General features: G+C 33.6%; 1 protein-coding gene across 4 annotated transcripts in view; it reads right to left on the bottom strand.

The window, feature by feature from the left end:
• Nolo (ADAMTS-like no long nerve cord) overlaps positions 1 to 11,978 on the bottom strand; it is a 188,916-nt gene extending 176,938 nt beyond the window's left edge. For all 4 annotated transcript variants that reach the window (XM_083082751.1, XM_083082752.1, XM_083082753.1 and 1 more), the window contains exon 1: positions 11,371 to 11,978. In XM_083082751.1, coding sequence (XP_082938877.1) covers positions 11,371 to 11,424 — 54 coding nt within the window. In that variant the 5' untranslated portion in view covers positions 11,425 to 11,978. The remainder of the gene's footprint in view (positions 1 to 11,370) is intronic.
• Positions 11,979 to 16,466: the final 4,488 nt, after the last annotated feature.

Here is a 16,466-nt window from a genome sequence, read left to right as displayed (position 1 = left end):
TAAATTTACGTATCTTCATAAAATTTTAATTTCAGTAAAAATGTGAATACTTTACTTAGATAGCTAGAATAATTAATTTGATTATTTTATCATTTGGTGATAATCAATTTAAATTAGTATCGTAATATGTATTATTTAGTCATTTTTCAAATATTTTTTCATTAATTAAAATAGTTTCATTATAAATATAATTGCTATTCTTATAATTGTTATTATAAAATTACAGGTAAAATATTTTTAATAATAAACTACAATAAATAAATAAATAACGATATCGTAAAACAATATTAATTTTTCTCAGTTAAATAGAATAAGATAGATATTCAACATGGAGGATTACCATATCGTTTCTTGAAGCATTTCGTTTTTATCAAGAATTGCTCATCAATTCGGCAAAAAATCGTTTCTCCTCGTGACGCGCGATGTGAACCGTAATCGATATCTAATCTCATCATTCTCGTTACCAATCACGCGACATGAAATTTCCAATTCCGATCGTGCCGAAATCGATCATCGACGAGCAAAGAGCTGTAGAGATGTGATACATTTACATTAAAAAAAATACGAAATTTTTTTATATGTGTATATTATGTAACTATATCTGCATTCTATTCTAATTTAATTGAAATTAATTAAGAAAAATGATAGAAAAAGGAATGATATCTATGTTAAATCTATTAATCCCTATTTCTATTTAAAAATATATCACAAACTTTTTATTCTCTTCAACTTTTTGTTAAAATGTAATTTCGAGAGAGAAGTGTCATTGGATAATTATCATTAAATTTTTATTTAATTGATAAAATTTTTCTCGTTTTTTCTCGCTTTTAACCTTTTATGACGTACATAGATAATTTTATCTAATGGTTTATATAACTTTTTGTATATCATTGGATAATTTATTATTAAATTATACATTTAATTAACACTATGAATATTGCAACTTCAATATACATTTAGCACAATTTTTCTCATGCTTTTAACTTTTTATGACGTATATACATAGATAATCTATTCTAACGGTTTATATAATTTTTTTGTCATTGGATAATTATCATTAAATTATATATTTAATTGACACTATGAATATTGCAACTTCAATATTTATTATAATATTTTTTACGCTTTTATGGCGTATGTGGATAATCTTTTCTAACGGCTTATATAATTTTTTAGACACGCGAAAAATTTCCCGCAATGAACTATCTATGAATGGAATTCCCGCGAGTATCTACTAAACGATCTAAGTGAGATGCTAGAGAGGAAGAATGCAATTGAACGAGCATCGATCGTATTAGAAGAGGCTCGTAAGAAAGAATTTATTTCCCGCGATCGATACCTCGTCGACGTTTCAGTGAATAATTGCTTTTCCGATACGGTTGTACAACGCCATGTCAAACCAGATGATTTTCTGAATACACACTGAATATGAGAAGATTATCACGGTATTAAACATGAGATGCTCCATGATAATTTTGTAAATAAACTGCAGTATATATATATATATATATATATATATATATATATATATCGATTCAAGCTTTAAATATAAACGTGACACGTTACATGATCGAGATATTCGCTTAAGAGGAATCTACAATGAAAGTTAATAAAGCTTTAGCTTCATTTAACTGCTTCGGTTGCAGGAAAATCTTTATTCATTCTTGGTTATGCAATATCATGCAATGATATCCTGCATGCGCTGATACGATATGCCATATCTTTGGCAAAAATTTATTTCTCTCAGCACGATTCAATCTAATCTAAATATGATTTATGTAAAGCTATTAAAGCCAGAAAAAGATCGAAACTCTTTTGGCGTATTCATCCTTAACATTTACAGAATTCACAGGATTGTATAGATTTGTGTAAAAGATGACGTGCCTGATCGTAAATGTCAGAAAATGAAATGCAACTTACAAAATCCGCATGCAATTTCTTGGCAAAGAGATGTTCTATTGATTAGTAAGAATATTTCAAGACGAATTTAAAATATCTCTTTGTTGCTATTGAAGCTCTTGTGAAGGAGAAAAATATAATACTATTAATTCAAATTTTATAAAAAAGAAAGAAAAAATATATATATATACAATGCAAATGTAAAATTATTTTAGAATAATTAAATGACGAATGAGAAGCATAAAGCTAAATTTATCAAACATATTCAAATTTCAGAAAATATACGTTGTTTAATTTTTCGATTAAAATTATATGACGTAATTTTAGAGCTACATTAAAAAATAAAAATTTAAATTAGTTTATTTTTCACTGTTTATTTTTGTACGAATAAAACAGTCAATTCTTTCTGCTGATTAAAATCCGAACTACTCTATTCATTTCATGCAACATTACAAATAATTTTCATAGCAGTCGCTGTATATACTTTTCCATTCAAATATTTGGCATCTTTATCGGCAACATGTTGTAAAAATCGAAACAGCCGACGTGTTTTTTCGTATTTTATATCGAAGGTACATTTTTGTATATCCGAGAGACGGAATAATCAACAATACACGATTTATACTTTAGAGTCTTCCCGGTGTATATATCAGGTGCCAAATTGTCGCCGACGAAAAAAGCCTATGGGACTCGAGATTCCTATGGTATCGGTCCATTATCCGTCTCAAAATAATGAAAAGTACCTGGCTCGACTATTATCTCAACTTAAGACTGGACATATACGCAAAATCTTCAATTGTTCAAATATTTTATTCATCGATATATCGATTTGAAAAAAATTCATAAAATAAGGCAGTCATTAATCATATCTTGTTGCTCTAATTTGTCGCTTAAATAGACTAGTGTCTCGATCGCATTAGCCAGTTTCCACAACAGACACCCATTTTCAGCCATTTACATAATTGTCATTCTGGATTAAAAATCGCGACTTCGACAACAAGCGGAGCAAGTGTAACTGTGTAAAAATCGTCTACGATCATAAAGACGCGTGAAAAGTATTCGCGATACGCGCGTGAATGTACATATGTAACAGAATCGGAGTCTCGCGTAAAACGCGAGACTAACGGCGCCATCAAACAAAGTACACTTGTCTTTACGTTCGTCGCAGCGCGCGCGGCCGCATTTACATATCCATATCCGGGCCGACACGCGAAGAAATCGAGATACTCGTCGCCGTTCTTGAGGAATTTACGAGAGGCGGACGATATTTGACATCCCGAGTGGTCGTCAACGATATCGTGACGCCATCGCCACCTCGTCCGGACGCGTATATAACGCGTGTGCATGCCATAATCTTCTCGAATTCCCGATCGCATTCCGGCCAAGCGGCGACAGCATGCGCATCGACTGTTATCGGTTTTGATTGGCGGGGGTGGAGGCGGGGGTGCAGGGGGGAATCCGTAAAACCTGAGAGCGGTCGTTACCGAGATAAGCACGGGCGCTTCCACTCTTAAACGTTCCGAACCGCGCGTGGTCACGCCGCCATAATCCTTTTAGGCCGGCCACATAGCCCTTAGGTTCTTAAAACATTTTCTGTACAGTACAGAGAAAGGAGAGCGGGGAGGGGGAGGGTCTTAACGGCTTACTACTCCGAGCGGCAATCTGTAAAGTGCCCTGCGAACGCCACCGGAACCGGGAGCCTCTCTTAACCCATTAACCGGGCCGCTCGATACCGCGATCGAGCGAAGACTGATCGGTCGAAACGGGCCGGTCAGTGTCACGAAGGGAGAGGGACAGAGAGAGGTCGATTCTGGTAATGAGTGCATCTTTTATGCGCAAATGTGCTCGAGTCCAATAACCTCCGATTCGTACCTAAACACGCTCCATTCGAGACATTTCGGGCTGTTCAGATTCGATGCGGAACGAAATTAGAGCCAATGTCTATCGACGGGGTGTTTCATCGCGATGCTTTCAAAATACTGCAAATGATAAAGCTTGATATAATTTCGCAAGTATTTAAGAATAAGACTTTGAGGTTTTGATAAAGGATAAAGGATAAGCGACATTTTGATAACGCGAAAAGTAATAAATTTGAAAAAAGAATTTTTTCATCTTACCTTCTGCATCAGGGATGATAAAAATTTTTAAAAATCTTAATTTATTATTTGAATTATGAAAGAATTCGCAAGAGTTATGTAAGACGCGAATGTAAAACTCTTAATGTCGTTATTATCAAATATTTCTAGAGAGAGACTTAAAACTGAGTAACTTTAAACAGGCAGAATGTTAAAAGAGAAACTTAATAAAGTATCTTGTAAAATTTTGTCGTGCTTTTAATAAAAATTATTAAAATATGATAATTTGATTAAGCTGTAAATACGGTAAATTAATTTAATGAGATAAAAAATGTATAAATATATAACGACGTTTTATGCAACACGATCTTTAGATATCCCAGTTTCAATTATTCTCACATTAGCGAAGTTGTCTGGTACGATGGCCAAGTAATTATCCGCGAAAATTATGTTCAAGTTATGTAATGATTTAATCAAAAGGTTCGATCGGCCAAGGGATGCAGCCACGATACATTTGGGATCGAATGCGCACAGCTAGCCCGGGTAATCCGGTGAGACTTTCGGAAATTCTCACAGACATTACCGAACTCTCATACCGATCGCTCGTGTATCCATGCAATGTTACCTTATGCTTGTAAGCGAGCCAGGACCTGCATACAGTAAGCTCGCTTGAATTTCCCACGGGGAAACCGAGCTTACTGTCTTTTAAGAACAAGTTAGGCTTTTATCGTCGTACTTTGACCAATAATGCTGCAACTATTGCTATGAGCAGGAGTTCGATAATAATCTGAGAAAATATAAATGTATCATATATTGTTGGCCGAGTAGAATAATAGTTCCAATAGCGACTGAAAATTGAAAAACGAACACATTTAGAAATAAGTATCTAAATTAACATTCTATATGAGATTTATAAAGTTACAGTGGTCAATTTTAGAATTATAGTTATTGATTTTTAAAATAGAATAAACTAGAACAGAAGATATAAAATAGAATAAAATAAAACAGATAAAATAGAACAAAAGAGACAGATGAATAATGAAGTCTTTATTGATGCAAATGTCAATTTTATGATGCTTATACATTCAAAACTTGTTATTAATATTTTAACATAACTCAATTTCTCAAGTTTGTTTATCGCAAAAATATTTAATACTATATAATAATTTAATAATAATAATTTATTATATGGTTATATATTCAAAAACGAAATATGCGATAATTAATACGATTATTCTATGTAAATATTATTATGTGATATTTAATTATACATACAAAACTAAAATATTATATAAATATAAATTTTTCAATAAAATTCTTAAAAATCTAGTAATTAAATATATTCAAATAAATAAATTGTATAAATTATACACTCTATCTTGCATAATTTACTCAATTAATAATTTACATAATTTGTATATTTAAATGCTACGATTTCAACGCGATCGCTATATAATTGTGAATTTATAGAAACGTACAATAAAGTTTGATAGCCAACGTATTAACTTTTCGAAACGGTAAAGTCTAAGCAAACTGTTGCTCTTGGGACAACTGGATCGAGAGGCAGAGTTTAAATGTAATATTACATCCCCCATGAGACTACGTATCATTTACCAATTGGCAACTGGAATTATAAAGCAATGTCGTCTATGGCACCGTCAGGCGTCAGGTTGTTAGCGTACAGCTTTAATTCGCCGCTTGTTAGGCAATCACCATGAGACGCATTGAAATTGCCCCCTACAGAGAATCGGTTGAGGGAGAGTCGTCCAGTAACAAATCCTTTAGAGATAACCCTCGCGATGACCGATACCCGAACGAAACTGCGCAAACATGGCGTGCACGTTCTACAACAAGCTATCTCAAAATCCACGAATCAGCACGTACCGCGCACCATCTCGTTTACGGCCGTGGACAAACTTCCTCGAGCACGCGTTAGATAGTTTACTTTTTTACTATCCGATGCGCGACGTCGCGTTTACATCGAACGAGATCCCGAGGAATATTAAAGTTTTACACGGGGATAAATGCAAACAGTTTGCTCCGTTATCCGCATTGTCCCATTCGAACAGACGTACTCTATTTATTTCGTTAGATAGAAATTACATTGTACGCCATGTGCTATTTACAGCTCGATTTTCACGCTTGACGTGACGCAAAAAGAGATGTATTTTCATAAAAAGATGTTTTATATATATATATATATATATATATATATTCATCTTGTGTTAGATTCGAACTTTATTCATACTCTTTTTCGCGTGATATATAAATTTATCGCATCTTTTAATAAGAAGCATCAAAACTTTAAGTTTATGAATAAATGAGGATGATAAATTTTCTCACATATTCCTTATATTTGAAGATTATAAAACTCTATATTTGAATATTCTATATTTGAAGATTATGTATTTCGGTAATTTTAAATGGGTTATCTTTTAAGAATTGGCACCTGATGTATTTATTATGTACGTAATATTAATTTATAATGAAAGAACTTTATATGAAAATTCATACTCTCTAAAACGAGCTATAAAATATCTGTCAAAACAAAATTATATATATATCGCATGTTTTATTTTATTATTCTAAGAAGAATATTACTTAGCTTTTGAATTCGTTAATATATGAGTATCTATAAAATGTAAAAACACATATAAACGACTCCTAAAACACACACACGCACATATACATGTACGCGTTATATTAAAAATATTTCTAACTGTAAAGAGACAGTGGAAAAAATTAAAAAATAAGAGTATAATGTGAGAGAAAGAAAGAAATGTGAATGACTGCATTAGATAAATAAGTGTAAAAACACAAAAGGAACATTTATAAGCATGACAACGAAAAGGAGAATGAGTGTGCGTGTTGAAAGAAATGAAATAAAATGCGTGAAAAAAATGGTAATTAAAACAAAACGCGTGTATGCTTGAGAAAATTATCAAAATACATTAATCTACCTACGCTTTTTCAATCTTATCCAAAATTCTCTCTCTCTCTCTCTCTCTCTCTCTATCTATCTTTCTGTCTCTTTCTTTCTCTCTTTCTCTGCAACAAAAATAAACGTATTCCGAATCGCGTAGAAGCGGCAAGATAGGTTTAATCTCACGTCGATCGAAATCCAAGATAAATCCTTAAAGCGATAAAGAGCAATATTAACGAGGTGAAAAGGAATGCCTTCCCGCGTTCAGCCCCTAATAAGAGCCTAAAAGCGTTTCGCTCCGGCCACGCACACCCCCGTCTGAATCCGAGCCACCTCGAAACTCAATCACGCGACGCGCAGACGCGGCTAACGATTTCCCGGGCGCTTTGTAACGCGAAACACACAGAGGTCTATATCGTATAGCAAAGTATTTATCTTGAAAGCGCCAGCACGCTTGACCGCCGCTAATATCCCACTAATCCACTTTGCACAATCTTCCTTCGTACATAATTCCAGGTACTCCGCCCATAGATCATAAACACTTCCGTGCGGCCCGCTCATTCCCCATGCTTGACCGCGCCGTTTGCGGTCTCGTTCGGGGAGGGACCGTTTAAAACGTGCCATTATAATCGACCTTCGCGTTGCACGCTTCGAGGAGCGCGAGGGATACGAGCATAGCGTTAACATTTGCATGCGTGAGACTTTTCAAATGGGAAATGTCACGAAAGAATTTAAATAATCTCGTTCCATAATAGCGATGTCGTGTGAATATCGTGTGACACGTGCATGCGTGCCTGTGGATACAATGCGCGTAAGAAATTTATAGTACTAATGTCTCTCTCTCCCCCTCTTTCTCACAATATTTAAAAAATTATATTCGATCTCTTTTAAAAATAAAATTGATTTCGTGAAAAATTCTCGATTAAATTCAACAATTTTTATTATTGACATTCTTTCTCTTTATGCTAATCAACGTAAATTAAAAGGCAGTTTTCTTATATCTGAAATGTACGCATATAATACAAATTATATTTTCACGATTATTTTTTTCATAAGTCAATTTACACTCGTTGATGCATTTTTCCTCCATCTCCATGACTTCATTTTTTTGACCTTTTTTAGTCGGCAAAAATACTCGCGTGTTTTTTTTTTTTTTTTTTTTCAGGCCATGCGACTTCTTGTCAACAAGATGTAATCTACCAAATGTATAAAGTTCGTGATATTGATGTGCTGTCGGAACTTTATAAAAATCCATTTTCTCATGAGCTTGTGCAAGATCTTGTGGAAGAACACGTACCAGGCTTTTAATTAACAATTTTTGTTAAAATAATTTGCATATTTTACGTCAAATTTTTATCCGATTATAAAAAATGAATACTTTCTGGATTATTTTTTATCTATTTAATACAAAGCTTTATAAAATGACGTGAGTGGTTCAGACTTTGTAAAATGAAAGAAGAAAATACAGATCATCATTTAAAATAATTAAATAATATTTTCACAATTTATTTATTTATTTCTGGAAAGTTTTCCTCTAATATAATGGAACTCATAAAAGAATATCACTATTAATTGCATTATTATATCGTACAATATCAGTCATTTTACACAAATTTGTTTTGCTATATCTGTTCCGTTGAATAGCGAACAAATTTGAAAAGCATTTTGCACGAATAAGTAAATGAGCTTTATTTTAAACTCGTTGGAAATGTATCGCAAAAGCGTGCATTACATTCATCGCTTCTCTCCCTTATATAATGTACCGTCTCCCTTGGTATCGCGAATTCTACATAGAACTAACACGAGTTTCCACATGCAGAAATATTAAAGTTCTAAACCTGCACCGACGGCGTAGTTCGCTAATTGCGAGATGTATATCTCGGCGCCTTGGAAATTACTATTGTTAAAAATCGTATTCCATCGAGAAACTACTCGAAATGTTACGCAAAACATTCCTGTATAAAATGTTTCTATAAGAAATCTTATAATTAAAAACCGACGATTGTTAAAAGATTTTAAAATTACTTTAAAATTGTTAATACATAAAATTATTAGCTATTACACGAAATAAAAAATTAGCTTACGAAAATCGATTTAAGAAATAGCATATGATTTACTTTATAAAAAGCTTTATAAATTTAATCACAAATTTAAGAGGGAGAAAGTGAAATACTTTAGAAATATTTTTCTCTCTTTCTAGTCATTCTGCTTCTTCAAGTATACCAAAAATCATTATGATAATCACTATCTTTGTTATTATATTAGAGCACCTACATATTTGCTATCTTCTCTCAACACTTTCTATCGTTCTAAGAAGATTTGTGAACAGTCGGCTTGTACTGATTCCACCAGCATTGTTTGCGAACATTGTCATGTGACTATGTCTTTTGTGGATTCTTAGCAGGTATACAGCCAGAAAGGCGAGCAAAAACATCGAGAGATGGGCTGCGACAAGTCTTAAGCGACAAGGCCCGACAATAGGCTCAGAACCAGAGAGCTCTGAGGGTGGTCGCATATTATCGACAGGTAATAAAGTACACCCTCTTGAGGCATGTCGCCCAATCGTTTTTCTATCTCTCTCGACAGGTGAGAAAAGGCGATCCTGGCGACAAGAGGAGCACATCAGGACAAGCGATCCATATTGTATCTCGAAGATTACGTTTCCCTTTTTTCCCTGAATAGTTTACTCGAAATACACCTTGAAACATGATGGAAAATTGTGTGTAAGATAGAGAAAGATCCTCGTAAAGATACAGAAGACGCGAGAAAAATATTCAGGAATTACAGAACGTTCATGAACTCCTTCAAAAAGTACAGGCAAGAACTTGCTCCTTTTTTCGTGAGAAATAAAAACGGAGCAACGAAAAATAAAAACAGCGCGCAAAGCACTCTTTACACGATTTATCAAGTCTTCTACTGATTGGAGACATCGTTATATTTTTCGTAACAATATTTCGAACATGTCGAAGCACAGGACTCTTTTGTGTAGTCCTTAATATTTCGTATCAAAAATGCGCTGTGAAAAAATTCGTTATGTTTGATATAAAATGATTACATACGTACATTGATAATTAATAATGCGTACAATGGGAACAACATACATTTATCGAAAGTCGAAAAATGGAAATAAAAAAGTTGTCTCCAAAACATTTGACAAGCTTCGAAGATAAATCCAAGTGAACCAACAATAGATGCATCGCATAGCTCGATAAATCCTTCTCTCTGAAACTCACGAACGCCAAAAATACGACCAAGTATATGGCCGTTGCTTTCCTTACTTTAGTTCTGCGCTCTCTTGAGTTCTTTCGAGACGTTGCTGAAGAAGCGCGGAAGCTCCTCGTTTGTATTGTACGCAGCACAGCTCGCTCGTAAGTTTCGACAAAGTTTTCGCTATATCAAACAAGGATGCCCCAAAATTCGCGAAACACGGTGAAAAAGTCGTCTTTTGTTGTGGCGACGGATTTTATCTATTGATAGTAGGCTTTAATACTTTTCGTTCTCATTAAAAATGCATTCGAAATAGCCGAGTTTCTGCTGTTAAATACGTCGCAACTTGCACATATATTAATATTCTAATTGTTAATATTATTAATATTCATATCATATTATGATTGCCATTTCCTGTATATAATCAAAAGATATTAGTTTGAATTATTTAGACATTAATGTGGGTATTAATAACACAGTTTACAAACAATTTAATAAAAATAATGTATTTTTTCAATGTTGTATATTTTATTAATAGAAACGCGGTGGAATTCTTATTTGAAGGTATTTTTTAAAATAGATTAGTTTCTTTTTCTTTAAATTCATCCTCAATGTGCTAATCTCCAAATATATTATCTCGTCAATGAATAGGGCCGCATATATGGATGTGATGATATCTTAAGGAAATACATGCAAAATTTATGGATCTGACAAAATTAGTCGTGACCAATGTAACATTACGTATATATCTCGGCGCGTTCCAAAAAGCCTGGAAACCGACATTGGTCGGCTCGCGTGCACCGACTGACCTCGTTCTCCTTCAACCCCCGAACCGAGAGAGGGAGAATCACGTGGGCACGTCGTGAATTTTACCGTTCTTGGACCGTACAGGACGAAAATGGTGCGCGCAAACGAAAGGACGCGATGACTCCCTAACCTCTGGAAACCGCATTCAAAAGTTCGGCCACTCAAAGGGAAATGAGAAAGATGCGGCGGCCATTGGCAGATTAAAGTGATGCTCGTGGCCTTTGATCTTCCATGCGAAACAGCAAGCCGGGACGAGCATAAAATGAGCCCGAATCCCAGGACAGGTCCAACCTCTCTCTCGTCGACTGCCAAACGATGGCGATCGGGAAAAAGCAAGAAGAGAATGAAAAACAAAGAATGAGTTCGAGAAAATCAAGAGAGAAAAAGAAATGTCCTTTCATCACGAATGAACCGTAATGCGGGTGTATCTGGTAATGCGACGAAAATATCGATACTCACGAAAACGAAGTAAGATTTCTTCATGGTCCTTGTCGTCAATCTCGGCGAAGACATTCGTCGGCGATGGATCTTACTTTTTCACTCGTTAACCGACCGTACGCAAGCTCCCTGCGCTCACCGCGCAGCTCTTGTCAGAGATCGTCAAATTTCCACCACGTGCGACTCTCACCCCTTGACGAAGGGCGCATCGAGGAATCTGTCGAGCGCCAATCGCAAGGCAGATTAACGAATTCCTTTCTTGTATCTTGGTTTCACTTACGAATACGTATCTGTCAACACTTCACCCTCCTTCCCACCGCGCTACACACATAACAAATATCGCGCGAGACACGTGTCGTGGTTTAACGCGGATGACGATCAGCCAGTCGACTTTGAACCCCTAATCGAGGAAATTTGAATCGAGCGATCGAGAGATCGTCGAGAGCGATCCCGCGGAATTTTGCGATCGCGTTTCTTCGCGGTTGCTGTGGAAAGTGCAGAAGGGAAAGAGAAAGCGCCCGATCACACAGCAGGGTGTCCACGACCACACGTGTGTGCGTGTCCCTGGCGTTACCGGACTGCGATGTCGTCGGGCCGAGATGCGCGACGCGAGTGTCGGCCTTAACGTCTCGAAAGCGCTTGACGTTGGCGCCCGTATGGCGCAAGGTGGGGGATGCGGAGGGGAGAGACTATCGTCCACCCCTCCCGTTCCCGTCCTCCCTCGCTCCTCGTCCTCGTCCACCCACGCCACCCCCGTGGAGAACGCCGCACTCGACTCCCACGGTGCTCCGCATCCCACCGCGCTCGCCCCTTGTGCACCCATCGACCCCGCGGCCACCCACTTCACGTCGGGGCGAGAGTGGAATAAAGTGCCGCCCGGAGGGATGGTAGAACCGAGCAACGACGCACGAAGGCCGAGAGGGGAGGCACACGAGGGGGTGAAAGACGTAGACGTTGGTAGGAGGGAGAGCATAATCCGCAAAGTTGCAACGATCAAACAAGCGTCAAATTTGTTTTTCCCTCCCCCTTTTTTTTTACGCGGCGCTTTGAGTGATTTGTATTTTATTTTTTTCTTCGAAGAGAGAAAAAAAGAGTCAATGATTGTTTACGGTATTTTGAGAATGTGAAGAACGCTTTCTGCGACTGCGATGTGTATTCTGCACATCGTGTTTTCCCCTCTGCGGAAATCGCAGCGAGAGGCAATTTGTCATTCGACGTGTAATTTGGTTTACGTCTCGTTTCGTATCGTGACTTACATGAATTGTGCTTCATTCATGGTCTTGTATCTAACCAGCTGTTGGAAATATAATTGACAAAATCTGAGATTTGCAGCTGGCATTTGACATTTGGAAAAAAAATAAGTATATGAAATAATATAGTCAGCAAAATTCTACATTTTTTAAATAAAATCCATACTAGCGGTAAAAAATGATATTTTCCATTAAAAAAACTGGTAAAAATTGATATTTTCCATTAAAAATATTAAAATAAAGAGAAAACATTTTTATTGATATTCGTCAATTGAGTGTTTTTCTAATTTAAGCTTTATTAAAAACAAAATCCGCTTTATCTAAAATAAAAAATAAAAATAAAATAGATTAGGAATGTAGATTAGGACATAAAAATTAATAAATAAGTCTTTTGTCTTTGTTTAGAAGATGCTGAACGGTAATGTGAATTAAATTTGTATTGATAAAAATTGTTGATTCTGTTATTATATTTTTCTTGTTAAATTAAAAATTAATATAAAATTTAATAGCATTTATATCTTCAAAATTTTTATTTTAAAAATTTCACATATTAATTTAAATTAAAAAAGACTTTATTATTATATTGATTTCATTTTTTTAAATTATAGTAGATTAATATGATTTATTAATTAAAGCAAAAATATTGCATAAAGTTATATAAATATATTTTAGTGTTACAATTTATAGTTTTTGTCATTTTATTCTATTGGAAAAAACCCGAAACCAGAATAATATCCAGGATAGTAAAAACCGAAACTTTCCATAGTTTTTTCCATTTATTTTTGCTTTTTCAGCCAACCCTGTGAAATAACTAACATATTTTGGTGTCACAAAATTAGACATTGACTACGTTTACATATTATTTTTAATCGGATTTAATGACATTCTCGCACGTAATTCTAAGGTTGATCAATCATAGTTTTTCAGAGAAATAACTGTGATTAACAACTACAGATGTTATTAAACCCGAATAAGGATGGCGTGTAACCATAGTCATTAATTTTATGATTTTGTTACATTTGGTTTAAATTTTATGTGCATATCAATATAATATGCAATTAAAAATTATATAAAAAATGTTTATAAGAAGTTACTAGTAAAATCCGATTAAATTCCGTATCTTTATGTTTCTAATAAATTCAATCCTGTTATTCTACCGATAAATTTTATATAAAATTCAAATAAATCTTAAAGATATCTGTCACATACATTCCGTTTTATGCACTTGTAATTAATAGAAAGGCCTTTTATGCCATTTCCTTTTAGAAAAATAAAACAACAAAGCGCGTAACGATATTTCAAGTTTACCTCAACAATGTTCGAACAATGTTATGAATATTATATGTTGTTAATATGCAAAACGGCCGAAATGTGAAAATTTGGAATATTATGACATTAGAAAGCTTGCCGTACGAGTTCGCGAAATCACCCTGTGGTCAGTGCGGTTAAACCCCAAGTCCACTTTATGTACGCGTGCACATTTCAAAACCAGCAGAATAGGAGGGTTAACTTATCTCGAGGATTGTTTTTGGCAGTTATGTACGACTATATGTACACATCTTTTTTTTCATATAATTAATTATTATTAAATAAAATTCTCTAATACTTATATATACCGAGAAAGAAGACAAATAAACATGTTATAATTTCAGATAAAAACGAAAGAAAAGATAAAAGAAAAAATAAATTTTGTTCCAGCTTGATTTATCTGTATTTTTGCTCATCAATTAAATTGGAACATCACTTTTTACACAAAAAACTAGGATTATGCATATTTCATATTCTCAATTTAATTCATTTGTATAATTTATATCATTTGCCTTTTAAACTTCTTGATCAAACATATTAATAATGTTTAATGTAAGCACATAATATATGTAAAAGAGATAAAAAAAAATATCAGCAATGAAAACGTTGGTAATTTAATAAGGTTGGTCTTCTCTTTACTTTAATAAAGTGTAGCAAAAAATATCTTACAAATAATGTGTAATTTTATTTTATAAGTGTGCATAAATATAATCTAAGTCTCTCAAGAAACGTATCGCTTTTTTTCTTTTGAAACATAAAGATATACACATAATTTTATCCACTATGCAAATAAATAAAAACAGACTGGAACAGAGAATTAATATAAAATATCTTGGAATTTGGGATTTAACAGATATTTTAAATATTTTTCACTTCTCATTTCAATGAAAAATTGCAGTAAAAATAAACGAATTATATTAACTAACTGTAAAATAGTATTAATCAATTTGCGTGAATTTCGTATATATTTCACATCGAAATTCAGTCATTTAATTTATTTTTGTACACACAGTTTTTTAATTGCGTAAAATGTTCACTCAGCAAAATAAAATAATTTTATAATTTTAAGTGTGTGCAAATATTACATGTATTTTTATTGTTGAATAATTTATTTTATGATTAATTTTAATAAATAAAATAGTAATAATATATAAAAACTTTATACAAGCATAAGTAATCGTTATAAGTTTTCAAGCATCTGCTAAGAATAGCATTATCAATTATTTCTTCCATTCAATACATAATGTTTCTGATAACGATAAAACTACGATGCTTCTCATAAATATACAATAAATTTCTTAATTTCCAGAAAGAATCGTATCTTACTTGACTGCGCAAATAATTTCAGAATTAATGATTTATCGCAAAATATAAATCAGTATAAATATAGCTGATTATCGTATTAAGGCAAAAAATACGGTGAAATAAATATGATACTTTAAAGGATATACAGGTTTCCGATTTTCGAAGAGGATTTTGTCCTCAGTTTGATAACGAATGGATTTGTGTCACGCGCGGCCGGGATTTATCGATGCTGAAAATTCACCACCGCACTAGACCAACGACAATTATCCAAAAAGTTGCCAACACGACAAAAATGGTCGACACAAGGGATTGTTATCGCATTGCGTGCTGCGTACTGGATGTTTGATGAACGTTAATCGAAATATTGAATCAGATGTGTGCGCCCAGCCTGAAGCGCACATACATTTGACTAGTACGTCCCACATGCAATGATCGGCAACGATACTTATGCAATAGACACATATTCTAAAACAAAAATAATATCTAACAGCCGACAAATATACAAAAATAATCAATCGAACAAAACTACAATCGATTAAAAACTTGCGACTTTAAAATTATATAGGATTGATGAAAATTATATAGGATAAAATTATTAAGATAAAGAATTAATCTTTCTAAATTAAATTAGCTTGTTGAAATATTTTCTTTCATTTTTGCATTTATCTCAGATGGTAGAAATAATATAAATCTTTTAAACTATCAATGTTTTGAAAACAATAAATAAAAAAAGGAAAAATGAGCTATAAATGCTTCTACAAATAAATATTTTATTTAAAAAAAGAAAAAACGAACGAAAAATACTTCTACAAAAACAGAAGACAGTACCAATTCTAAATACAAATTGGATTTGGCTGCATTTCAAATCAAAGATGTATTTTCTTTTCATATATATAATTGAGCAAAAGCGTAATCTATTATTACATATGCACTCTTATTACAAGTAGTTTTAAAATAGATTTTTTATTACAATATTGATAATAGAATAGTTTGAAAGAAGATTTTTTGCGATTCATAATCATTTCAATCTGGAAAAATGAAACTTGATTTACGAAGCTGACAAAAAAATTTTTATGCTATTACGCGAAAGATTTAATAACTAATTTTATCTCGAAATATATACATAATATAATGCATTACTTTCTTTGATATTATTAAAAATTTTGCTTCGGGAGCACATATTGTAAATTCGTAAAATCATATATCCCTTGTAAGGTATTTTATAGATAAAATTTTATAGATAAGTAATCTAAT

The sequence above is a fragment of the Camponotus vicinus genome, unplaced genomic scaffold (genome assembly GCF_025532165.1).
Source record: "Camponotus vicinus isolate PSW18456_S1 unplaced genomic scaffold, iyCamVici1.0 SCAF_11, whole genome shotgun sequence".
NCBI lineage: Eukaryota > Metazoa > Arthropoda > Insecta > Hymenoptera > Formicidae > Camponotus > Camponotus vicinus.
The sequence above is the reverse complement of the archived record's forward strand: the minus strand, read 5'-3'. Positions and strand labels throughout refer to the sequence as shown.